This window comes from Limanda limanda, chromosome 11 (genome assembly GCF_963576545.1).
Source record: "Limanda limanda chromosome 11, fLimLim1.1, whole genome shotgun sequence".
NCBI classification, from domain to species: Eukaryota; Metazoa; Chordata; class Actinopteri; order Pleuronectiformes; family Pleuronectidae; genus Limanda; species Limanda limanda.
Genome location: NC_083646.1, coordinates 26,416,536 through 26,441,539, shown reverse-complemented (window position 1 = coordinate 26,441,539; position 25,004 = coordinate 26,416,536). Strand labels below are relative to the sequence as shown.

The window sequence follows — 25,004 nt, the reverse complement described above, 5'->3', positions numbered from 1 at the left end:
AAACATTTTCCTGGATTAAACAATAAATCATGAGCAGAAAACTGGATAATGAATATATATCTGGTTTCATAAGGTGACTTTTGGGCCTTGGCAGAAGAATACATCTCTGAGGGCCTTTCTACTTACTATCTGACTGATTTTACTTAATTGGCAGAAAGGGAATTTGATTTTGTTAAGGATGCAACATTTTTTTGGGTCGAGCAAAGTAGTAAGCAGAGACATTTTTTATGTTTATGTGATGTAGGTTACAAAACTATTCACACTTCAGCTTGAATTATTATTGTTTACATTGGAAATTGTTTTTTTCTGAGCAGTAATCTCCAAAATATCGCATGTCGGGGCATCGTTCAATACACAAGCATAAAGGTTTACACTGTGTAGCTGCTCCATTGCAACAATATACCATCACTATGATTGCCTATGGTTGTTTAATAAACTAAAGAAAGTGGCAAGTCAGTCATGGTAACACATGTACAATGATAAAACTGCTATAATTGTGTAAAAGAATACAATGAGGTTTGTACTATATAGTAAATCAAATGTTATATTAATACTTTTTATTAATATGTATTTTTTTCTGATGCAAGGTTTTCCTTGAGCACTTCACCCACACAAGCCAGTCAAGAGAGCAGGCTGGCAGAGAGATCACTGGCCGGGACCCGCTTATGTCCGAGCAAAAGAAATTCAATTGACCCATATACCATCATAATCATCATAACAACCTGCACTTTTACTCTCACCATTCTTCTCCTGAACACAAAAATGACCCTGCCTTGCACATATTCCATTCACAGAGCCACTCCTTGTGCATAACACATTCATTGAAAAAGCAATTCAACCTACAGCTTTTACTCCTCAAGGCCAAGGACATCAGCAGGATTGCCTAAGCCACAGTCGGTGGAATGTGAACCTTGGGCTTTTCATTCGTGGCCTGGCAATTTACATGTTATACATTTATATATTTTCTTTCAATTAACTTCAACTCAAAAAGGTGTGAAAGTAAAAGTGTCACTTTTCTGTCAAACTGAGTAATTTCGCCTTGAATTGAAATTTCTTTGATGACATGTAGAGAGAGCATTGTCCTGTCGGTTGTGTTCTAGTTTGGGGATCGAGGGGGCAAGGGCGAGGTTCAGCTTGCCGGGGCAACACTCCGTTGTGGCACTCCACCCAGTGGTGCTAAATACATCTGGCCCTCCATGCTGGCAACATCTGGAGGCCTATTTCTATTCTCAATATGTAGCCATAAGGGAGTTCCCATATGTCAACACACGCAATGCATGGACAAGTGGAGATGGGGAAAAGACTGTAACCCCCCCCCCAAAATCAGGAAAAAACTAACTGTGTATTATCAGATTAGGTGAGAGTCTGGGAAGGTGTGAAAACATGTGTCTACGCAAGTGTGGACAACTGAGCCAAAGAGAAAGTAACCGAGAGAGGGACAGAGTGTGTTCATGAATGAGTGTGTTTACTTGTTGTGGTGTTTTTGGGCAGAGACCCAAAAGCAACAGACTTAATGCAACTCAAGTCGGGGAGCTACAACTGACACTCAAGTTAAGAGGAAGCAGAGGAATGAGGAAACTAACTGGGCGGAATGGGGATGCCGACGGACACACTCTGCATCTGGGACCGTCACCCAAGGTAAACAATGTTCAGGGAGCCATCTGGTTAAGAACGGCGAAAGGGGGGGGCTTAAGAGGGCAGTGGAGGGGGGATGCAGTGGGTGGAGGGAAGGGTTGCAACGAGCACAAGCATATGGAAAAACAGATTTTTCCTCTCCCTGCAGCAGTCAGTGAAGGCAAATGTCAGCATGCGCTGCGTCCACGCTTGACTGTGCTGCACTCGGCACCACCACCTGGCCCTCCTTGCTCAGCCACCGAGTGTGGGCAGCAGTGACACTGCAGAGCCTTTCCCCAGGGTAGGAGGAAAAGCATCACGGTGCTCAGGCTCATCCCCATGCATGCATGTACACCAACACCTCCTGCACTCCCTGCTCTTTTTCACACAAGAGATACACAAAGAAACATGGGACTTGTTTACTTTCAACGAGAACAGAACTCCAGCACTTCAGAAAGATAAAATCCAGCAAGTTTAGCTATATTATAGATTATTCTGTCTTGCTTGTTTTTTGTCTTTCTGTCAAGCTAACGCAAGGCCAACACCAGACTTCATGGAAGAAAAAAAAAGACTTCATAAAACATATCATCAACAAAATGCATTATTTTCATGTTTGCTTATTTTACAATCTAATGCAATGGTGTTTTGTAGTTTACTGGCTGCTTATTGTAAAAAAAACATATATATATACATATATCTTTACTGATATTATCAACACAAAAACAAGGATGAATACACTTTTATAGACCTCTTCATGTGGTTCACAGTTGGGCTGAGAGAGTATGAAATTGTATGGCCAGTGGGCAGTGCAGCAATGTGGAGGGTCAGCTCCCTTCATGCAGAGCAGTCAGTCAAGAGGAAGGCCAGGCAACACCAAATGTCTTATTAATTCGCTAATTTGTTGTGACTGCAGGGCATGAAAAGCCTGTTTCCTTGCCATCTGAGGCCAAGAGAGCCCAGTGCCATGTTACTTAGAAACACACACACACAAACACACTAATGTATACACACAGCTTTTGCTACCCACTATCTGGCCTACTTTCTTGTGCGGTGGTGGGAATTAAGACGAAATCACCCTTGATTACCTCCATGAACGCACCACCAGGGGACAAGCAGCTTCCTGGCTACTGACTCAGCTAAGCTAAACTGACAGTATACTAAAGACTGTGGTTTCCAAAAAAATCTGCAACCAGAGGCAAGAAACCAGGTGAGTAAAAGTGTAATGATGATACAACACTATATCTTCAGCTTCAGTCTTTCACCCAGGTCTCTAAGAGGGAAAGTCTACAGAGATGTCAGTCCTGGAAATATTGAGGCCAGGAGCAAACAAGACACAGGGTTCACCCAACCAACGTTTACATCCCGATACTGATACCTGATCTATTATTAGATATTACTGATTTACTGAGTAAAGATCATATACAAGAGTTTGATTGATCAGAAAACAACGTTGCTAACTTGGTTAAAATAAATGTAGCAATTTCAAATACATATAATAGTCTCCCCACTGTTTATATTCTTTAAATTTAAAAATAATTTATTATTACATAGTGTAAAATCATCTTAACATTACATTTATTATTGAGTATAGATTTAATTAATTTCAGAGGATTACTGAGTCCAAGTCCGATTACTGATGACAGTGGTGCAGATCACCAACTTGAGTAGGGATTAGTTTGTATCCATATGATTCATAATTTTTCCTTTTTAAATTATCAATATTTAGAATGGGGGTAAATAGTTTACAGATTTACATTGTGCTCTCTATCTCTCCATCTCTCCATCTCTAAGACTAGTGATGTCAACCCTCACCAAATTACACTACTTTGTCACATGGGGCACCCTATCCTTTAAGGAAAGGACAAAAGTTAAAAAAATGTGTCTGGTTGGTCAAGCCGTGCCACAACACATGTACACACAGTACATCTCAATCCTTCCCGATTCCAATATGACCCAGGCTCATCTTGCACCCAAATACCAAACGCACACCTTCATCCTCCCTGTGCTTCTTCTTCTTCTGCTTCTAGTGGAAACTATCAACAATCAAATTACCATTGATAATGTTAAATTAAATGTGATGTCTAGTCTAAGTTATTTTTCTTAGTAAAGACAATTGTGAAAAACATATTTAGACAGATATTTCATTATGATCGAGCTACCTTACTGTCAAAAGGCTTTAAAATGTCATAATCTCACTCACTCTCACAGAAAGGTAATAAATGCTTCATAAATACATCCTCTGTCTCAAAACAAGAATTTAGATTTTTGGAATAACAATATTCATAAACTATAAAACAAGTATACTGTATGCCTTGTAAGACAGTGGTAATCAAATTTTAAAATGACCATATAGCTTCAAAATAAAGGAGGGTTTTTGATGATTTAAATTGTATAAATAAAATATGTATGATAATACAAACTCCACAGAGACACAATGATACAATAAGATAGATAATGAGGACAATAAGTAACATAAAACAAGAAAGATTGACAGAGACAAGCTTCACCATCTATTCAGAACCAAGATTTTAATTTGCTCCACAAAGACTCCCCAGCTGTGTTACAAGCTGAAGTCTAGCTCTCTGAGGTCAATTAGCTTTTTACTGGGACTCTGGTACTTGAGCTGAAGGCCTTGATGGTGAGAGAGCACAGTTAATCGACTTTCTTTCTTCCTTGAGCTGTTGTTGTACAAAATTATTATGGATTCTGAAAAAAATACTTGCTGGGCCTCTTTTGTGGTTGGGGTCTATGAAAAAAACAGAGCAGCTTTTTTCTGAAAAACCTGGCCTTCACACTGAAATGCAATTTCTCAAGCTCCTCCAGACAACAACCACCTATTCCTATGCAACAGTGGCTGCCCGCTTCTATACCAATTTGGCCGACGGGTGTGGAACAGTTGGGTGCGATGAGAAAGGTGACAGGTAATTTAAAGAAGCAGGAGGAAGCTGTAATAAAACTAGCAACTGTCCAGCTCGTCAGATTGTTTCCCAACAACAGCGGATCCCTTGTTGCCCACAAGTACGCAGCATTTATACATTTTACACAACATATACATGACACCACATGTGTATATATGGAACAGAACATACACACACACTGATTCTGTTTAATCAGAGTCTTTTCTGTCATTATATATCGCACATTTTAACTTGAAAAACGACAAGGAACATAGTAATGGTGAAAATGTGTATGTGAAATGTGAACCAACTTTCGATCTTATATCTCTATACCTAATCTACATCTTGTGCTCTTGGAGATCCTGTTTGCCCTTAAACAAAAAACACACTATTTCAGATTTAGAATGTGCAAATTCCTCCAATGTTAATCCAATTCTGGATTCTGCTTAAGAAGAGCTCAGCACCCAGTTGACTTATGGTGGTATGATTTTCATAACTGACGCTTAAAATCATATGTAATAGGACAGCAAATGAGATAGTGTTAAAGTGAGATATTATAACAAAGATTAAGAGAAAACAGTATCTGCTTGAGTTGAACATTTGTTCCAACTTTCTGTGTATATGTATCTGTGAGTGTGTCCACTGAGAGTTAGTGCGTTCCAGCTGTTAGGATTTAGTCACTCTGACTTGTTGAGGACCCTGGCTCTCACTAGTGCAGCTCACAGGCCCAGAGGTGGTGAGACGTACAGCAGCGCAGCGGGGGAAGCAAGGGACAGAAACAGATATTGATGGAAAGACAAAGAAGGACAGAACAGAGGCTGTACCCCACACAGCTGCTCTTGTTCTTCAGGGAACCCAGCCGGGAAGCATCACTCAAGCGCCTAATTCCTTTAATGTGTGCAGTCATGCGACTTGCAGTGTGAGGATGAGGGGTGGGGGGGGGTTGGCTGCAGTGTATATCCCACAACTCTGCAGCCATGGCTGAGAGACTAAGGGTGGACCAGCCTGACTGGGCCTGGGTGGTTGGCCTCTGGCCACAGGCAGCTAGGCACCGGGCAGGGGGCTAAGCTAAGTCAGCCAGTGAGACTAAAAGTGATAAGGCCCACCACCCTGTTCAGCTACAGCCTGTTGAGAGGCTTCTCCAAACTCCAGCACAAACTACGAGCAGCAACAGAAGGTGTATGCATGTGTGTTGAAGTACAGTGAGGGGGTGGGGGTGTATTATACATATATGGTTGACTGACTGGGGGAGGAGGGCTCAGGTGGTCTGAGTAAGGTAAAAGGGCATGAGGCTACGACAAAACTAAAATTTTCCTCAAACTAAAATTCTTCCTGAAACCCTGATAAATCATGCAAAAATAGCTACAGTATATAAAGAGAAATCATGCCTGTGATGCCGGTTGTTCTCAAGCCATCACACTCAATGTAGAAACAGCATACACATACATATGAGATGTTAGATGTACACGTTGAGATGCAGTGTGAAGTCCTGGAGTTCTAATGACCACAGCCACCAGGGGGAGCAGGTGTACTGCTGTCAACTCCTGGTGTGGAGGTGATTCACTGACAATCATACACTTGACACTTTGCGACCAGTGGCCTGTACTACAGTTCTAAGTTCTACATACCCAAAATATATTTTCAATAATTGGGTGAACCTAAAAAATCAGGCTAAGCGGTCACAGGAAGCTGGAAACCCAGGTTTGCCTCATGAAGATCTGCATGAACGTGACTGTGCGCACATACTTAAATGAAGGATAAAGGTATTTAAGTATGTGTGGTTATCCCGGCGCTAACACACCCAGTACATGAATATCAGTAAATAAAGTAAAGAAGCGTAGAGCGACGCAGACAGTCTGTGGTACTGTGAGCACATTGCTCCGACGTGTCCGGGTGGTTATGTTCAGCCCCAGCAGCTGATAAAGGTTTATCATTATCTCCGATGAGGATCTATATCTTTCATTTAGATACTCATCAGAGAAGGTCAAAGGATTTTGTGGGTCTGGCCTGGTCCTCCTCAGAGAACAATCCGTGCACCTTGATCCACGGGATCCTTTTTTTTTATAATAATATTTATTTTTTTTTGCCATGGGATGGTACGTCATGTTTCAAAGGAATTGATTGGTCAGTGTGCAGAGATTTTATACGGGTTGAAGTGAACTAGCTTTGTGGACTGAAAAGCAAACCTGATTACTACCCCCAAAAAATGCAAATCATGCTTCATAATATAGGCCTCTGGTAAGTCACTTCATCAGTATCACTTTGTCCATCACTTAATGATTTGACGATAAAAAGATGAGCAGGAGTAGTCTTGTATGCAGTACTGGTGTTATGCGTTCACAGCCTTGGGTGAAAAGGACCTCTCCACTTCACGTTCTGCTATTATCACATTATATTCTCGATATGTCTGTTGTAACTCAGATACAAAAGCTCATTAAATCTTGTTTGAGATTCACCAGTGGGAATTATTACACATAATTATGCGGCAATAATATCTGATTCTCATAACAAGTAATGTGTGTGTGTTAAAGGTCAACTATTTTCTACTTTAAATGAAGACAAGGTTGCTAAATTAAATGAACCCTTTAACAAAAAACGCAAAAAGTGACTTCATGCCTTGCTGAAAATGCATTGAGGATGGACATAATAAAAGCTTAATTTAGCAGCAGCCTGTGGCCAGACCTTTGGAATGGTGCAGAACTCCTCACCTGACGTTGCCTTGACTGAGTGCTTTTGTAAAAAGTCCAGGGACTGAGCCAAAGCCTTCTTGTTGCAGTGAGTGGAGAGCTCCTCATTACATTCAAAACACCTGTTACAATGAGAGGGGGGTGGGGGGGGCGGGGGTCATAGACAGAAACGGAAAGGCTTTAGGTTATTGTTGAATTTAACAACCCTCAAGGAACTAAATGTTGAAATGAAGCATTATTTGACGACATAATTATTTGGCTGAAGTGGAAAACCATCACCTTCAACTATCAGAATGGAGTGAACAAGCATTCATACCAGATTAGTGCACCTAAAATGAAGTTAAAAAATATATAAAGGTTTCAGAAACTGGCCGGAAAATAGAAGTCGCCAAGATCAAGGACACTTCAGGAAAAAACGCACCTTCAGTGTATGATGTATGTAAAAACACTGGGCAACTATTTTTTTTCTATTCAAACCCACACACTGTCGGCATCTTGACATGTGACAATACAGGTTGACTAGCACTGTGTGCAGTCTTGGCTTTTTCATCACAGCTCAAAATGAATGCAGTTCTTAGGTTTCTCACCAAGCCTTCCATGTGCTCAAGCTAATGGTGATGCAGTGAGACTCGGGATGGAACGCTTGATAGTGCTTGACAGCGTGCTGGATACCAGAGTGGTTACAGCCCTGCAAGATAGATACATTAAAAAAATTGTGTTAAAAATCTTAGCTAGCACAAAACATACATGTCTATGTTTAAAGACCATGACTCATTCCCACCTCAAATACAAGTTTGCATGTCAAGGAAAAAAAGGACATTCAATAATGATTTAGAACTGTGTTTAAAACTATGTTTTTATCTCGGTGTGTTTGCTTGTTTGTCTGTTAGTTAGCAGAATAATGCAAAAACTACAGGCCGGATTCCTATGAAACTTGGGAGAAGGATGTGGTACCGGTGGGGAAAGAACCTATTCAATTTTGGTGCAAATCCATATCATGAGACAGATCCAGGACATTTTCTTCCACTTTCTTTCACATTGTGAGACGGGGTATTTTTCCACATTTTGTTGATATCTCAGAAAACAATTAATCAATTAATGAAAGAAAAAAAGCAGGCATGTTTATAGGGCTGATATTAATTAGTGTGGGGAATTTGGTGCTGATCCAAATACAAAATCTGGATCTAATGAAGTCAAATATGGTTTTATAAGGACACTGTTGAGCCCGGGCAGCGGTACACACTCTACTGAGTGCCCTTCTAGTCTGTTATATCAAAGAAGAAAGTTCAGCTTGGATTCGTCTAATAAATTGCATACATACATACATACATACATACAAAACAACACGTCTTATACATGAATATACTGGTGACTGACACAGTACACACACACTTTTACACTTTTTGTGTTTTTAATCAAAAGTTGAACATGAGATAAGAGTTCAGAATTTCATCTTATATTTCCTGATGTATCCATCTTGATGTGTTAAACAGTATAGGACATAGCTTAGCACAGTTGATGTGAGAAACATTGTGAGAGTGGTGAAAAAAAACAAAAAACAAAAGTTAGTGGCATCGCCACCAACCTATACCGGGCTTAACCTGAAACACTCATCTTTATTGATGATGTAATGCATGATTATAGCAGAGTTCAGAAGTCTACAGAAACTACAGAGAGATGTCAACTACTCGGGAGGAACTTAATCATGCAACAAGACAATGGTGCAAAAACACACTGTCAATGCAACACAGGACTTCATTAGGAGGAAATGCGGAAGGATTTAGTCACTTTCGATTTACCTTACAAGAGCTGAATTTTTCATGCGTCGAGATAAGTTACAAAGTCAATGCAAAGACAAGTCCATGAGCAAATTTGCATCTCTGGCCCTGGGAGTCCCATTTGGGGTGTTCCAAACTATGCTGGAGTTGCAATATTTGAACTCGGCCATCGCTTGAGCCAGGAGTCCTACTCCTCATATATCTTTCGCCCACTACATGCAATTAACCAGAATAAACACATATGATCCCTAGATGTGTTCAGGGTGTCGTGAAAATTCGCGCCTTGTTTAGTAGCCTACAAACGCACAGGTTACGGTGAAAGGCCGGGGAAACTTTATAATGTTAACGTTTGTGGATGTCAGTTGGTCACAGTATTGATGTAGTTATTGCAAGCAAGGGCTGTACAAATAAAAACAATAAATGTTATTTACTTTAAGTTACATTAAAACCATCTGTTCTTACTTTGGTCATTTACAATCTATATATTGGAAATTTACATGGTGAATGTCCAGCAATCAGCCTCAGTGTGTCTATGCATTGTTCCTGTTTGGGAAAATTCACATGTCTCAAGTCTCAAGTCTTAACAAGAACTTAGAAAGTCTGCCAAAATTTTGGTAAACGAGATGCTGATGTCATCATTATAAACCAATAAACATAATTGTAAAATCCGCTTTAATGTGAATTTGTCAAATGTTGAAATGTTTGTAAATTACAAACTGTAATTCCATTTATCACAAGTGCCAAACATCAGACTTTTATGCTTAACATGTTTTGAATTCCCTATATGTCTGTCACACTTGATCCTTTTTCTTTGTTCATCGTTATTATGCAAATATTGTAAAGACAAGTCCAAATGTTGTTTAAACACTCTAAATACATAAATACAACACATTATGTTGACAGTGTCCATGTTTTTTCCACATTATGACTTCAAAGCACATGAACCCACTAGAGTCTGAACAGCGACTTCACAACTCGTGAAATGGGACCTTCCAAGCAGAACGTGAATGCAGTGTGTTTTCCCCATTTATTATTAGAAAAACAAGTCTTACCTGGAAACCACACTTTAAACACACCAGGATGTCATGTGATGCTGCTGGTTCTCCGTCGATCATGGTTCTCTCCTTTAGGCACTCAGAGCATATGAACCACACGCTGGACAGGACAGACTTCTTCACTGAGCTCAGGTCCACTGCCTTACTTACATGCTGGCAAGTCAACCCTTATTTAAAAACAACACAAAATCAATTAAAAAAAAAAACTTTGTGTTCCATTCATTGCACTATAAATCCTTTCTTGGATAATCTGCCATACCTGCTAACATAAAGCCTTCAGTCCTGATTTAGGAAGAGAAATAATAATACCCCATTGATAAACAAAAATGACAATTTAATGTTCAGCTGAACATTACTGGATAAAAAATACATATCTTACTAAGAACATAAGTGTTGATCCCATTCACTATGCACATGAAAACTCAAGGCCCTAACTGTAACAGCTTGGTGTCCAGCACTGCTTCAGTGACCTACCACTGACTTCATCTGACGACTCTTCGTCTCGAGGTTTCCTCGGTTTATTCGTGCGCTTAGTCATATCGACGGCTTTCAAAGAGAAAGGGTCCTTTAGCCGCATCGGGAGCTCTGGAGGTGAACACAGAGGACAAACAACTGTTAAACCACAAAATAAAACAACATGAGCATGACTTTGTTTTAACAGTGATACTTACACTCGTCTCTATCTTCCTGTATCATGTTACATTACATTTAGCTGATGCTTTTATCTCAAGCATTTCCAATGGGTAATTTACATCTTACTTACTGTAGCAGGTAGCAGGTAGCAGGTAGCAGGTAATGCAGTTCTTCAGTGTTTGTACAGTGACAAAGTTCTGTTGAACCTCAACACGAGCCAATGTGTGGTTTCATGTTTGAGGCCATTTCTACATTGTTTACGTCATATAGACGTGACCACCCTTAAGTATCTTTAGAGCTGATAGTTATTAATCCCACTCAGATTATCATTTCAATGTCACCGTACAGGACTATTGAGGCAAAACAATGGAGAATATCTGACTGTGTAAATACTTAGAGATCACAGTATGTATACATCTACTGACACTCAGATTACACGTGTTACTATATTCAGGTTAACGACCAGGTAATGCACAATAATACGATTAAGAGGCCTCAATTAGACCAGAGCGTCGGGTTTATATGGAATATAATGGGCCTTAAAGTTGTTCCTCAAACATGTGAATTATTTTACATTTCTAAATGTTATTTCTATATTTAGAATTGAAGAGAAGGCGCTTGGACTCACCTATTTATTGCAGCTCCTATGTTGACTGTGTTAGCTAACCTGAAGCCAACAGTGAGATGTCAACTCTTCCTAGCAAACAGACTAGCTACATTAGCAGAATAAATAAAACTTTATAGAGTGTGTTTATCCATCAACACACGGAAACATTAAGACATTTCATGGGACAGTTCCGTCAAAAACTAAACGGTGTCTCAACAACTCCTCGTGTTTTGCCTTTAGCCGAGCTGTGGCTAGCATCGACTAGCAATACAAGTCAACATGTGACGCACTACGGCGGCTCGGTTAGGCCTAATGCTGCATTCAGGGACAGTGGACATAAACTGGAGGAGGCGAAAAATCACAGGGCTGCGTTCAGGAGCGCGTTTGTAAAACAGGTGATCGGTTTGTTGTGATATTCAATTCACCTAGGAATACAAATCGAAAGATGGACTCTTAGAAGAACCTGAATTATATGATGAGGTTTTGCTTCAAGTGTTTTTATTCTCTATCGTATAATTATTTGATGCCATAAGACTGAACAAATATAAATTGATGTTATAGCGTTTATGTAATATAAAAGTTAGTGTTCAGAGAGGTTGAAGCAGCTACCTGCTTCCTGTGAGATCAGCTTGGCAGCATGAATTTCAATCTCAAATTAATCTGATGAGATGGGAACATAGTTTATGTAATAATAATAATAATAATAATGACAATAATAATAATAATAATAATAACAATAACAATAATAATATTTACATAGCGAATTTCTTTACAATGCTGTAAAGTTGTTCAAAGTGAAAAACAGAGAAGGACATAAGCCAAGAAAGAGATGACGTATGTATAAAATATCACTTTGCTGTCTTTTCCCACGGCCAGGAAGGCATCAGATACAATGTTTTTAATAACACTGAGCCACATTAACATGACCAGCTTTGATGATGCTCTGACCTCTGGAGCGATGGGTTAATGACTGTGATTTATTTTGTAACGCAGTCGAGCTCCAGACTATTTTGGTCCTTTCGGTGATCCGTACTGTAGGACAGGCGCAGGTCAGGTCACAAGTTTGAGGGTGAGCCTGACCATTGTGACTGTGACGCTGGGGCTCCATGTTGATTCAGTGAAGGTATAGAGGCTAAAATCACCAAACATGGCTCTCAGGCGGTGCTGGAGGTTCACAGGAGCGGTCCCGCGGCTGCTGTGTCAGAGAAGCGTCCAGCCCGGTGCTTCTCTCCCGGGAGGAAGGAGCTCTGTGTCCGGCCTCGATCACACTCCCCCCGGCTGCAGAAGTGAGTCTCACATTTAGAACTGTGTTCATTCGTCAGCTTGTCCACCGTCCACATGAGTGTCTGCTCACTATCAGTTTTCATAATGTTTCAGATAACAATAACAACACTCGTTTCTATCAGTGCAAGTCACTGTCTAATGTGCAATCCTGTTTCACTGCATATATTCTGCTTACGCTGCATATACTCTGTGTACACTGTATACTGTTAACACTGTAACTGTTAATAGTGGTTATATTTCCCAGAGTTTATATTGCATTTTTACTTATTTATTACATTTACTGATGTCTATTTTCTGACTATCTTATTTGCTGCTGTAACTCTTCAAATCTTACCCTATACGTGTTTGCACATGTGACATGTTTTGCTTGTTTTGCTTTCAGACACAGAGTTGCTTCTGTGCAGGGGATTCACTTCAGCACCACCCAGCACAGATGTGACCTACGAGCAGCTGAAGCAGCTCCTGGCCGGCAGAAAAGCTGTGGTTATAGATGTCAGGGAGCCCTGGGAGCTCAGAGAGTACGGCTTCATCCCTGGGGCCATTAACATCCCCTGTGAGTGTTGATCCAACTAAATTACACTAATAGTTGTTGTAGAATTGGTTTATCCAATAGTTTATGTTGTCTGCAGGTCATGATCACACCTGGGAGGGTCCTTATTCATAAAGTCGGTCTTATAATGCATTGATTAACCTCTACAGGTCTGTAACAGACATGTATTGCAGCACGTTTATTAAAATGCAAAATTCCCTGCATTTTACATTCAGTGTCAAATGACAATAACTAATTACTGTTCTAAACCTGCCTATTTTGAATGGACAGTTATCTTGATCTGTGTTAATACTCTGGAGTCGACTTCAGAATTATTCCTCTTCAGTTAAACAATATACTGTCACCTTCTATTGTTTGCATTTAGAGCTTTGTATAAACTATGTTGCAAAGTGAAGTCAGAAAACTTTGTGTTCATCCTACCTGGTTTATCTGTAATCATTTTAAAGTCAATGTATTTCATGAAATGAAACTGAATTTGCTTTATTACTGTTCACATGTTGGTCTTTTAAGTTGAATGATTTACTTAACTGGTGCTATTTTTTCATTCATTACATGTCAGCTATATAGAACTATTGAAGCAATCGATACAATTTTCAGGTCTAACTTCGCTGAAATTTGCAAGATATGAGTTCCACATAGAGTCTATCAGACCGAAAGACAGGAGGACAGACATTTAAAGAGTTAGAAGGTAGATATTGAATATGTTATATTCTGATAAGTGTAGTTAAACTGCTTTGGCGCTTCTACTACAACAGCACCATCAAACCCTAACAGCATATCTGGACCACTCTGACCTGTCTGTGCCTCTTTGTCATCGCAGTGGGACAGGTGAACACTGCCCTCCAGCTTGTCCCGGATGATTTCAGAGAAAAGTATGGTGGTGAAATGCCCGAGCAGACAGACAACATCGTGTTCACCTGTCTGGCAGGGATTCGGAGTGAGAGGGCAGTCAAGGAAGCTGCGTCGCTGGGATACAAAGAGTGAGACATTTCTCCTTGACATATGTTTGTCAGAAACATCCTCACCTCAACACAAAGTCCAACAATTATTGAATTATTGTAGTAATGTATCGTAAGTGTCGGTCTGGAGAAAGGTAAGAGTAGCTGTACACTTTTCATGGCCTACTTTGGTCGACTTTTTCCCTCACTGACTGACTTTTACATTCTTGAGACATCAGCTTGAGGTTATTTCCCTGTTGTTGCTTAATGCCAGCCCACCGTGCTGCCACATCTCTACTAACAACTAGAGAAGAAGATGCCCTAAAATTTAGAAATGCAGTGGAATATATTATGTGTACGATAAGGTCAAACACAAATTCAGTTTTATTTTCGACACACAGTTCATTCTAATTCATTGCTTTTTTCTTTTCTCCATTTCAGCATTTATCATTACCCGGGTGGATGGAAAGACTGGGCGTCAAATGAGCATCACAACTGATCCAGGGTTAAAAGAAGACATAAAACATATGAATCTTTTTTTTTATGTATCTGACATCAAACTGGAAATTTTGCAAACATTCATTCACTTTCTTGTTAATTTAAGAGCCTGAGATGTAAGTTGTTCTCCTCATGGGTGAATCCAGAGGACTCAGCAAACATCAGCAATCAATCCATTTCAACAGTGTTGACTTGAAGTTTCTTGTAAATATGTTTCACCACAGAATACCCACACACCCTTTACAGCTCCTGAACAAACACAACCAGAGTGATCCGATCACAATTGGTCAGCGCTAAGTGCAGGTGTGAACAAATCCTAATGTGTCCTCAATGCGTCGTGAGATCTGGTTACTGGAGGTGGTGTGGGACGCATATGAATGACTGCCTACTCAGCTGACTTCCTCTGACTTGCTGCAGTTTAAACATATTTTTACACTTCTCAGTGTCCGTACATTCGAACTGTTTATAGCCAGCAACACAATATCAACACTGACCACCGCATGATGACTGATACTTTATTTATAATTGCTAAAATCATTCTTCGTAGAAGAGCTGCACATTCATTCAGTCCCTCTTGTCTCCTCTCGTTCTCTTTCTGTCACTCGCTCATGCCAACATACACTCGAACTGGGTAAAAGCAATATAATTTGGTCTTTGCAAACACAAATGCAAACTTGATTATTTGCATTTGGAGCAGAGAAGTGAGATCTAAGCTCAAGTGGTCACAGAAGACGCATGCAGGACACATTTTAATGCCAGGTTTGAAAAGATAAACTTAACGCTGTCTTCTTGTGAGTGAATCTCTGAGGACTGATGTTAAAACCAGGTCTGAACAGGACCATTCGGCCAGTGACTGTAATAATCAGCACAACTATAGTCGGACGATGTAAAGAACTTTTTTATTTAACAGACTATGCAAATGACTACTTACCTGTGCATGATTGTGGGTTAATGAGCCTCCCACAACATATTCTGAACAGTTTTCAATGTGATGCATTGTAAATATATAATAGCGTGTTGCTCAACAGTTTGTGAAGTTGTTGCAAACATCATTCAAGAAATAAAATTATAATTTTGATTACATTTTAAATTTATTGTGTGATTTTCTTGTTTGTGAATAAATTTCACATTTTTGAATTTGTGAATTAAAAAGTCATTGGAAATTTTAACACTAATATTTGTTGGAAATACAATCATATCTAAATTCAAATGAAACTGCAAGTTTTAGAAATTTCATTTGTTGATTTGGTCAAGAAATCCCTTTGAGTCTAAAGTTTTGTTTACTGAGGGATCCATACTCGAATAAAGTACATTTATATAATACAGTTATTTGGTTGTTATAGTACTGGTTTGTTGAATTATTTTACGACAGCAGAAGACAACAAAAGCTCCACAACTGGTTCAAGTATTTTATAAATGTATGCTGAGTAGAATAAGTGGTGTTTAAGAAGAAGGGGTATCTCCCCTGGGTTCCGATCTGGGTTTATACCAAAAGTTAAGATGAGCCTAAATAATCATGAATTTGCTGCGACAATGTGATTCTGTGATGTATGAGGATTTATTTTCCATGTGTTTTCTCTTCTCCTTTGTTTCCTTACAGACTTTTTTCATTAACTCCACCATGGAGTTAAGTTTTCACCCCTGTTCGTCTGTTTGTGTGTAAGCAAGAATACACACAAACTACAAACAAAACACAAAACTTGTTGGAAGGAAACAGAATGGCTCAGGGAAGAAGCCATTCAATTTTGGTGTGAATGCAGGATCAGGTGGCGGTTACAGGATTTCTTTTTAACTTTCTTTAACATCTTTAGATTGGGTGTTTTTCAACATTTCCATTGATTTATCAGAGAATACTTAATTAATATCGATGACAAAAAAGTATGGTTTAACAAGGTGACTGTTGGGCTTTGAAATAGGTATGTGCTTTCTGAGTGCCCTTCTAGTTTGTTTTTCTCTATGGGAGTTAACTCTAGAATAAAAATACACCTTGTATTCCTGAATCTGCATGTTTGCCATGTAGCAAGCCTTTCAAAAATGATTTGGGATATAAATATCCACAGGCCTGCTGAGGTGACAGCTGCTGGAAACATGATGATCTACTGTATTGATGGGTTATGTCTAATACCCATGCTTTCTCAGCATGAATTTGCCACCGACTCTCTATGGAACATTAACAGGTTCCTTCGTCATCCATGATAATGAATGTGTTTGTTTTCAACTGGGAAGAATGCAGACCATGTACATGGGCCTCGTTCTCTCACACACACACACACACACATACACACACTCACACATGCACACACACACACACACACACACGCACACACACACACACACACACACACACACACACACACACACACACACACACACACACACACACACACACACCCCAGTACTGAACTGGGTGTCCAAACAGAACTGAAATAAAAGATCTCATCATCGGATTAGGTCACATCTATAAAATATCTAAGCGCATCACTGATCTTAGGAAGACTGATCTCTAAGGGATGACCTCTTGATGCATGTAAAGTAAATACTCTGTCTGAGAAGTTTTAGAACTTTTTTTATTTAACAGCTTTCTCCCCCCAGGGGAGGGAGCAGCCCCTGGTTTAACCACTACACACTATAACTCCTGTTATGGTGGGAACACATAAAATACAATGATGACTTTCGTCTATTTATGTCATTTTAAGCTAACCCCACATGAACCCTCTTTTCAAAGGATATTTTTTACATAGTTTTATCACCGTATACTTGATTACCTTTTTATTATTTTGTCAGAATGACAAGAAAACATGATCTGATGATTTTTTTTGCAAATCAGAAGCTATGAAAAAGTATTTATTCTGTTTGGGGTGAGATCCCAGCTATAAAACCAGGTTAAATGCATCGAATTTAATCTGCTCTATAATTTGATGGCTGAGACTCAGGAGGTAGAGAGTGTTGTCCACTCAGCAGAAGGTTGGTGGTCCGATGTGTACTTGGGCAATATACTGAACCCCAATAGTGTGTGATAGAAAAAGTGATCTGTGTAGAAACGTGTATGAATGTGTGTGTGAATGCAACTTACTAATACAAAAAATAGGCGTTTCCTTGTTTACTTTCTGTATTTACAGAGGTTAAGTTAAACAAAATGTGGAAGTCATGGTGACATTTGAGATGAAACATAACAAATACTGTGACATTCTGAAGTGATGAGTGATGTTATTTGTTCGCTACATAAAAAGATTTAGTGGAGACAGATTGTTCATAAATTAAATTAAAGAAGGTCCCACACTGCTGCCAGATCTGAGGTCAGTGGAAAAGATCAGATGTTCACATAATCCATCAAGTCAGAGCTCACAAGCTCAATGCATTTTAAAAAGCCTTTTAGAAGTTGAATTTGATGATTTATCATATGGCTTAAAGATGGATTTATTCTTTATTTTGGTCATTCTGGGTTTTTCTGTGTGAGAAGCTTGAAAGTTAGGTTTTCTATAAAGGTTAATGTTTACAGTAAACTTTAAGGCCAGTGAGAGTGTTCACTGACCCTCGACCAAGTGACCCTGTAGGTGTCAATGAAGACCCCTGTTTTCTCCCCTCATATCACTGTGCCATGTCAACCGTAAACTCCAGACTACAGCCGCCCCTCCTCCTTTTTTTCCCGGCCTCCATAATATCCCTCAGAAGCGGATGATTCCAATTTTTTCCCCCCTGCATACTCCAGTTTTAATATGTTGAAAACAGACCGGACTAATAAGTACTAATTTATGTCAAATCTGGCCAGCGCCCTTTGTTCCTCTGCAGCAGCCGCAGCCTCATCAGGTCACCCTCCAGCCTCTGCTCAGAATTCAATTAAAGTCCCTCGTCCCATCAGAGCAGATCACATCAGTGCTGCACCTATTGGCTGCCATGACTGAGCAGACCCTTCCTGCCTGCCTGCCTGCTGCCCAGTGCTGTTATGGACACTGATGTGGTGCATGTACCATAATCCTGGCAAAACCGTTACTGGCTGTGATAAGACTTAGGCTGATGTATTGTCTGTATATTGCAGAGAGACTAATAGTTAAACCCTCCACTGGTGCCATCAGCCACTGTCATAGCCCAGATCTGTTCCTCACAAGCTGCTGACAGATTTCTGAGCTGCAGGTCAAGCCTGCATTGGTGCAGAGGTTCGAGATTCCACAGGTGTTGGCTCATGCAATGGGTTGTCTCTGACAGGGAAGGGGGATGAGAAGCAGTAGGAGTTATAAAACCACACAACGGGCTGACGATCAGGGTGCAATTCAGGAAGCTGGAGCAGCAGTGAAGAGCAGTAAACCACAGTTAGTTGCCTGCCTGAGTAGGTATCTCTTTCGGAGGAAACACAGTCCCTGCCGCCATCATGAGCCGCAGCCCGGAGAGAATCTCGTCCTACCGCCGTCATTTTGAGGACATCAGCAGCTTTTCCCATCAGGTCAGGGTGTCCAGCCCATCCCCCACGAGGAGAGAGGCCCGTCATGCCTCCGCCGGCTACTCCTGCAGAGCCGGGGCTGGCAGCATGCGTGTGGAGTCAGTGGGAAGAAGGAACGTCTCGGCTGCACGCAGGTCTCGCATGGTTGGAGCAGGGTAAGCTGGGTCAGAGCAGTCCCCTATGGACTAAGGTTTGTGAGCAGGCTGTACACTTAGCGTATTATTTTCTAAGGTGAGCTTGTTGCAAAAAAAAGCATTTGTGAAAGTTCCACTTCCTCAAGTACCATCTCAAGCCATTTCCCCTCCTTGAAAGGAGAGTTCCGTGGCTTTGCAGTAAATGTGTATTGGTATGTGTGGACAGTGTGAGTGCAGGGGCCATGGTGTGTGTTGGGCCCAACGGAGAGGCTGCCATGGACCTAGATGTGGCTGCAGCTGAGAACCAGGAATTCCTCACTACACGCAAAAGTGAGAGACATGAAATGATCGTCCTCAATGATCGACTGGCTGTATACATTGACAAGGTAAGAGCATTCATGCTGCACTCACTGTTTGTTTCCATTAGGGCAGATAGTTATTTTTGTCAGGACTGGCAAAAAAACAACTTTAACTGGAAAATGAGGGCACAGTATTCTCACCTGTGTGCGCACAGTGATAGGAATACATGTTAGAGTGTCTAGTTTTGGCTTACTTGAAATAACTCAGCTGAGGTTTTCCTGCTCTTTTAGGTTCGATCACTGGAGCAGCAGAACCAGCTACTGGAGGCAGAGATCGAGGCCTACCACAACCGCTTTGAGAGGCCAACAGGTCTGCGCCTCCTGTATGAGGAACAGCTGAAGGAGCTGAGAAAGATCGCTGAGCAGATGAGAGTTCAGCGGGTGAGACAGAATTATCCAAGCTGCACATTGCTTCTGTTTCTTTTCTTTCTTTCTCTCTTTTTTTGTACGATGCTCAAGAGCAGAAAGACTGACTTCTCTGCTTCTGGCGAGCTTTACACCTCACTAATCTGCATAAGACCCATCCAAGCAATGATACAAGACGTCAACTTGGTGTTTTCAAGGTTCCTTACCTGGTAACAGGCTTATTTCTGGCAGGCAAATAGAGAAGTGCCTCAGCATGTTACGGTGTCATGGAGTACATCTGTCTGTCTGTCACACACACACACACACACACACACACACACACACACACACACACACACACACACACGCACACACATGCACGCACACACGGTCAGGTTTGAAGACAGGAAATGCAAAAGAGGCTGATCTGCATTTTTCACACAGCCATGCACACACCTTCAGATCTCATGGACGAGCAAATTACTTATGGCATTTTGGTTTTCAGGATGTTTCCTTGGCGGGGAAGGAGTTCACAGCTGCTCACCTAGAGGCAATCAAAATCAAATACGAGGAGGCAGTGGAGCTGAGGAAGAAAGCTGAGTTAGACATTGAAACCTTCCGTCCAGTAGGTTCTATTTAATAAGGGAATATTACAGGCTTTACCATATTCATTTAAAGTTGTAGTAATAATGGCGGGCCTTCTTTAGGATGTGGACAAAGCCACCTCCTCACGCATTGCCTTGGAGAAGAAGCTGGAGCAACTGGAAGTTGAAATTGAATTCCTGAAACGTGTTCAGCAACAGGTGCATGAGATCTTTATGTAAGATTTACATATTTAGTTTGAGTATTTAGTTTACATTTCATTTTGATGATAAAATGTTTTTTTGTCCAGGAAATTGAGGAGCTCATGAGCCAGATCTATTCAGCTCATGCTGCAGCTGAGAGTGCTTTCACACTCCCTGACCTGGCAGCTGCTTTGAAACAAATCCAAACCCAGTATGACGACATTGCAGCCAAAAATCTCCAGGTAAATTATTACACTTTAGCACTGGAGTATGCAGTGAAATCCTCTATTCTATGTTAATATATGGAATTATTTCCCCTTTCATTTCTAGGAAATGGATTCATGGTATAAAAACAAGTTTGAAGATCTAACAAAGAAGACAACAGGACATGTGGATAGGGTTCGAAGCTTTAGATCAGAAGTGGCTGGTGCCAAAAAGGATGTGGGTGTCAAAAGTGAAAATTGATATATAAATATTCATTGAGAATCAATAATGAACGGCTATAATAAACAAAAACATGCTAAACTATCTCCAGATCCAAAACAAAGAACGTGACTTGGATGACCTGAAGACCCGGAATGAAGCTCTCGAGGCTCAGATCAGAGAATTTCAGGAAAAGTACAGGAAGGAACAGGAAGACCTGCAGGTAAGTGTAGACTGAGATGCAGGGTGCACAGCTCATCACACCTGAGTCAGTCATGAACACAAACCTTCAATTTCATGAATGCAGACACAAAGCCACAGCAATGGTTCAGGTAATTGCATGGTTTTGTCAATAGGCTCGGATTGAGTCCCTGCATCTGGAGCTGAAAACCACCAAGGAGAAAATTGCACTGCACCTGCGTGATTACCAAGACCTCCTGAACATGAAGATGGCTCTGGAGATTGAGATAACAACTTACAGGTAAAGGAATAACAACCTGAAAATTGACTAAATATTTGATTTCATCTTAATTTTGTCATTGTTTGTATTTTCTTTGCAGAAAATTGATTGAGGGAGAGGACCTGCGGCTGACTGGCATGATGCAAACGCTGTCCCTGACCACCTGTTCCACCAACGCTATTGGTGCTGGGGTGAGCTTTGGTGGAGGGAGCATGGGCGGAGCAGGTGGTGGTGCGAGTGCAGGAGGCATGGGGAGTGCAGGAGGCATGGGGAGTGCAGGAGGAATGGGTGGGGGCATGGGTGCAAGAGGCATGGGTGCAGATTCAGGCAGTTCTGCTGGAGGTATGGGTGGAAGAATGAGCACTGGAGGTAGGCCAGGTGGGGCAGACATGATTGGTGGTCATAGATTGGGAGCTGGGGGTACAGGTGGAGGTACAGAAGCTGGTGCTGCTGGTGTGGGTACTGGTGGTGGAAGTGGAGGAGTTGGTGCAGGAGGAATGAGTAGTGTTGGCACTGGTGGGCTGGGTGCTGGAAGTGCTGGTGTTGGTGGTGGCTCTGGGGTTGCAGGGCATGGTACTGGACCTGGAGGTGCAGGCTTGGGTGCTGGAGGAGCGGGAACTGGGGTCGGGGGAAACTTCAGTAACGGGGACAAGGGTGACAACAGCGTGGGTGGTGTTGGAATTGGTCCAGGTAGCGGCTCTGCAGGTTCTGGTGGCATGGGGTTCAGTGGAGGTGAAGGGAGGGGTGATGGAACTGGTGGAGGAATTGGAGGGGGCGAAGGCAACGACCACGGAATGGGTTCCACAGGCAGGGGCAATGGGATCGGAGGCAGTGCAGGACCTGAGGGTGTGGGTGGGGATGTTGCATTGTCGGGCATTGGTGGGAAGGGGAAGAGTGGTGGAGGGGGGGGTGAAACCAGCGGACCCGGGCTGGGATTTGGATCAGAGGCATATGACGGCAACATTGAGGCCTATGCAGATCAGGCTGTGGAGCTGACGGAGAGAAGGACAGTGCTCATTAGGTAAAGGTACCAGGTGTCATCTATGTTCTCCTAAACAGGGCCTCTGTATATCGTAGCATTTAAACCCAGATTAAGTAGCAACAACTTCAAGAATCTTAACCTCCTTTATGACAGGGTTAGGACCAGCATCCACCTGCCTAGATGTCTAACCCTCTCTTTGTTCTTTCCTGACGGACAGAACGGTGAAAAAAGAGGGTGACGTGATGGAGATGGACCGCCAGGAACAAACATACACCATCACCGGTGCAGCCGATGAATCTGACGAAGAGTGAGCAACCCAAATTCCCAAGTGACCTCCTTTCACCCTTAAACCTCCACGCCCCTCTGAGCTTTGCACTGACCAAACGCCATGTCTGGGCACTGACCTGCGACCTTTGCCCTGGACAAGGAGATCATGAATGACCCTTTGCTACAAAGTTAAACCTTCCCCTTACAGAGTTTGAATATGCCTAAGAACACTCAACATGCTCTCTAAACTTTTGTGTGCCTCACACTCCCTCTGTTTTCTTCCCACTGCAAATAAAGCTATCAGCATTCAATTACCTTGTCTTTCTTTTTATTTGATGTCTCTTTTAGGGTTTATCTCTGAGGTGGCCTTTCAGGACACTACATTTAATCCAACACTATAGTTATATGAAATGTAAAAATATAGTTTTGTTAAGCAGAGAGAAATGATCCTGCTGTTCAAAGCTTTGGCTTGGCTGGAGGAAGAGTGGAAAAAAGAAATAAGCAAACGCAAACATAGAGAGAGACAGAGCCACCTGAGGGTCAAGGCGGTTGCCCTGACACTTTCTGGAGGCCTGAGGAATCCATCAGTCAAATCCTGCTCTGCAGCGGACTGACGGAGCACAGCAGTTTCCTGTCCTCATTCCATCCACATCCACACCTTTTCCTCTCGCTGCTGATTGGGAGCGACTGGATCTGGCCAGCAGATGCCAAACACTCTCAGTGTCCTGCTCAAGGGCTGAGAGCAGAAACATGCAGCACACCAATCCAACAAAAACACAACAAAGATATAAGAAGAGTAAGATGGCCAATGGAATTCTGGCAGAAATGGCAATATTGTTACAATGGAACTCAAGTGACTCACCTTAATATCAACAAATATAAATATTAATGACCTTATTGAAAAGCCACTACATTAAATAAAGTGGGACCTCAATGGGCTCTTCTTTTAATGAAGATAGAAATTTGCTATACGTAATAAAAAAATACTGACATTTTATTGTTTCTTGTTTCACTGAAGCAAAAGTTATCACAGTATTTGAATGTGCTGATTTAACACTCTTAGAACATTCTATATTTTGCACAGTTTTAATATTCTTCTATCTTTATATTTTATATAGTGTCCTGTGTGCCAGATACCTTGCTGCGGTAACAGCCCATCTCAGATTGGGATCGATGGATAGCATCAATCTATTTCTGTGTATGATATGTGCATAAAAATGCATTGTATTTCCCATCGAGAAGAACTGTTTTAAATTGCCATTAAAATCCAAAATATAATATTTGTTGTTTTTAATTCATAAAAAATTTTAATTCAACATAGTTAAATAAGTTAAGGATAAAAGGGGATGAAAGGGTTATAGATAAGCTCACATCGTTCCATGGAGCCACCAGCATCTTCTAGCCACATCACCACATGATGAATAATTTCTTTAACACTATAATATAATAATCAATATTTCTCCCGGACATCACTTCCACAAGCTCATCCCACCCGAACACGCGGGAGACAATTAGTCTGAACCCGAGACTGTCAATCGGAGAAATAATGAGGAGCCGCGAGACGCTCGTATCATTAGATCACATTTTGTTACAGCAAATTAATAATGTGCATCCAACCCGAAATATGCATACAGCTACATATATAATAAATCAGCCTATATACACGTATACTTATATATGGATCTCAGTTCAGAGAAATAGATGTAAATTGGGTCTACGTGAGGAACGGAATAGATTTTTAATAGAATTACGCAGGCAAGAGGGAGTGTGTCGGCATGCGTGTGTGTGTGCGCGCGCGCGTGTGGGCGTGCGAGTGTGTGTGTGTGTGTGTGTGTGTGTGTGTGTGTGTGTGTGTGTGTGTGTGTGTGTGTGTGTGTGTGTATGTGTATGTGTATGTGTGTGTGTGTGTGTGTGTGTGTGTGTGTGTGTGTGTGTGTGTGTGTGTGTGTGTGTGTGTGTGTGTGAGTGCGCGTGTTTAAATACGATATGGAGCTCTCCATGGTGCTTCGTACTCGGAGTGGAAAAGACAGGATGCACCAGAAGAAAAGCGAAGTGTGGTCAGTCAAATAAATTAATAAATAAATTGTAGACACAAGCAGTGATTTGGCTAAATCCTACCCTCAAAATTATATTTTCAATTAATCAAATGGTAAGCAATTTTTATTTTATATCTTTTCCAACTATGATATTTTACTAGTAGTATCAGTATTGTTATCAATCTTATTTTCATTTTTAATAGTATTATTATTATTTGCTGTGAAATGGTCTGACAA

The 25,004-nt window shown here is 41.2% G+C and overlaps 3 protein-coding genes across 6 annotated transcripts in view; 2 read left to right on the top strand and 1 right to left on the bottom strand.

Annotated features, from left to right (window-relative positions):
• Nucleotides 1-11,524, bottom strand: part of usp45 (ubiquitin specific peptidase 45) — a 36,276-nt gene extending 24,752 nt beyond the window's left edge. For all 4 annotated transcript variants that reach the window (XM_061081112.1, XM_061081115.1, XM_061081114.1 and 1 more), the window contains exons 1-5: nucleotides 11,293-11,524; nucleotides 10,506-10,616; nucleotides 10,029-10,198; nucleotides 7,786-7,886; nucleotides 7,220-7,320 (exon numbers count right to left, since the gene is read on the bottom strand). In XM_061081112.1, the coding sequence (XP_060937095.1) occupies nucleotides 7,220-7,320; nucleotides 7,786-7,886; nucleotides 10,029-10,198; nucleotides 10,506-10,608 (475 nt within the window). In that variant the 5' untranslated portion in view covers nucleotides 10,609-10,616; nucleotides 11,293-11,524. The remainder of the gene's footprint in view (nucleotides 1-7,219; nucleotides 7,321-7,785; nucleotides 7,887-10,028; nucleotides 10,199-10,505; nucleotides 10,617-11,292) is intronic.
• A 782-nt stretch (nucleotides 11,525-12,306) lies between these two features.
• On the top strand, nucleotides 12,307-15,624 carry tstd3 (thiosulfate sulfurtransferase like domain containing 3). The gene is made up of 4 exons (XM_061081021.1): nucleotides 12,307-12,557; nucleotides 12,938-13,108; nucleotides 13,926-14,085; nucleotides 14,485-15,624. The coding sequence occupies exons 1-4, from the start codon at nucleotides 12,419-12,421 to the stop codon at nucleotides 14,540-14,542; spliced, it is 528 nt and encodes a 175-aa protein (XP_060937004.1). The 5' UTR covers nucleotides 12,307-12,418; the 3' UTR covers nucleotides 14,543-15,624.
• A 3,283-nt stretch (nucleotides 15,625-18,907) lies between these two features.
• On the top strand, nucleotides 18,908-22,775 carry zgc:172323 (uncharacterized protein LOC564165 homolog). Its single transcript, XM_061081873.1, has 11 exons — nucleotides 18,908-19,131; nucleotides 19,337-19,496; nucleotides 19,701-19,850; nucleotides 20,320-20,439; nucleotides 20,522-20,617; nucleotides 20,707-20,841; nucleotides 20,930-21,040; nucleotides 21,135-21,245; nucleotides 21,379-21,503; nucleotides 21,583-22,503; nucleotides 22,682-22,775. The coding sequence occupies exons 1-11, from the start codon at nucleotides 18,908-18,910 to the stop codon at nucleotides 22,773-22,775; spliced, it is 2,247 nt and encodes a 748-aa protein (XP_060937856.1).
• Nucleotides 22,776-25,004: the final 2,229 nt, after the last annotated feature.

What these genes read in the sequence shown, in the direction of transcription:
- zgc:172323 (XM_061081873.1), top strand. Translation starts at nt 18,908, where the DNA reads ATGAGCCGCAGCCCGGAGAGAATCTCGTCCTACCGCCGTCATTTTGAG. An exon ending in TCTCGCATGGTTGGAGCAGG is followed by an intron (nt 19,132 to 19,336) that starts GTAAGCTGGGTC and finishes ATGTGTGGACAG; the next exon opens with TGTGAGTGCAGGGGCCATGG. An exon ending in AGCAGATGAGAGTTCAGCGG is followed by an intron (nt 19,851 to 20,319) that starts GTGAGACAGAAT and finishes TTTGGTTTTCAG; the next exon opens with GATGTTTCCTTGGCGGGGAA.
- tstd3 (XM_061081021.1), top strand. Translation starts at nt 12,419, where the DNA reads ATGGCTCTCAGGCGGTGCTGGAGGTTCACAGGAGCGGTCCCGCGGCTG. An exon ending in TGGGGCCATTAACATCCCCT is followed by an intron (nt 13,109 to 13,925) that starts GTGAGTGTTGAT and finishes TTGTCATCGCAG; the next exon opens with TGGGACAGGTGAACACTGCC. An exon ending in GCGTCGCTGGGATACAAAGA is followed by an intron (nt 14,086 to 14,484) that starts GTGAGACATTTC and finishes TCTCCATTTCAG; the next exon opens with CATTTATCATTACCCGGGTG.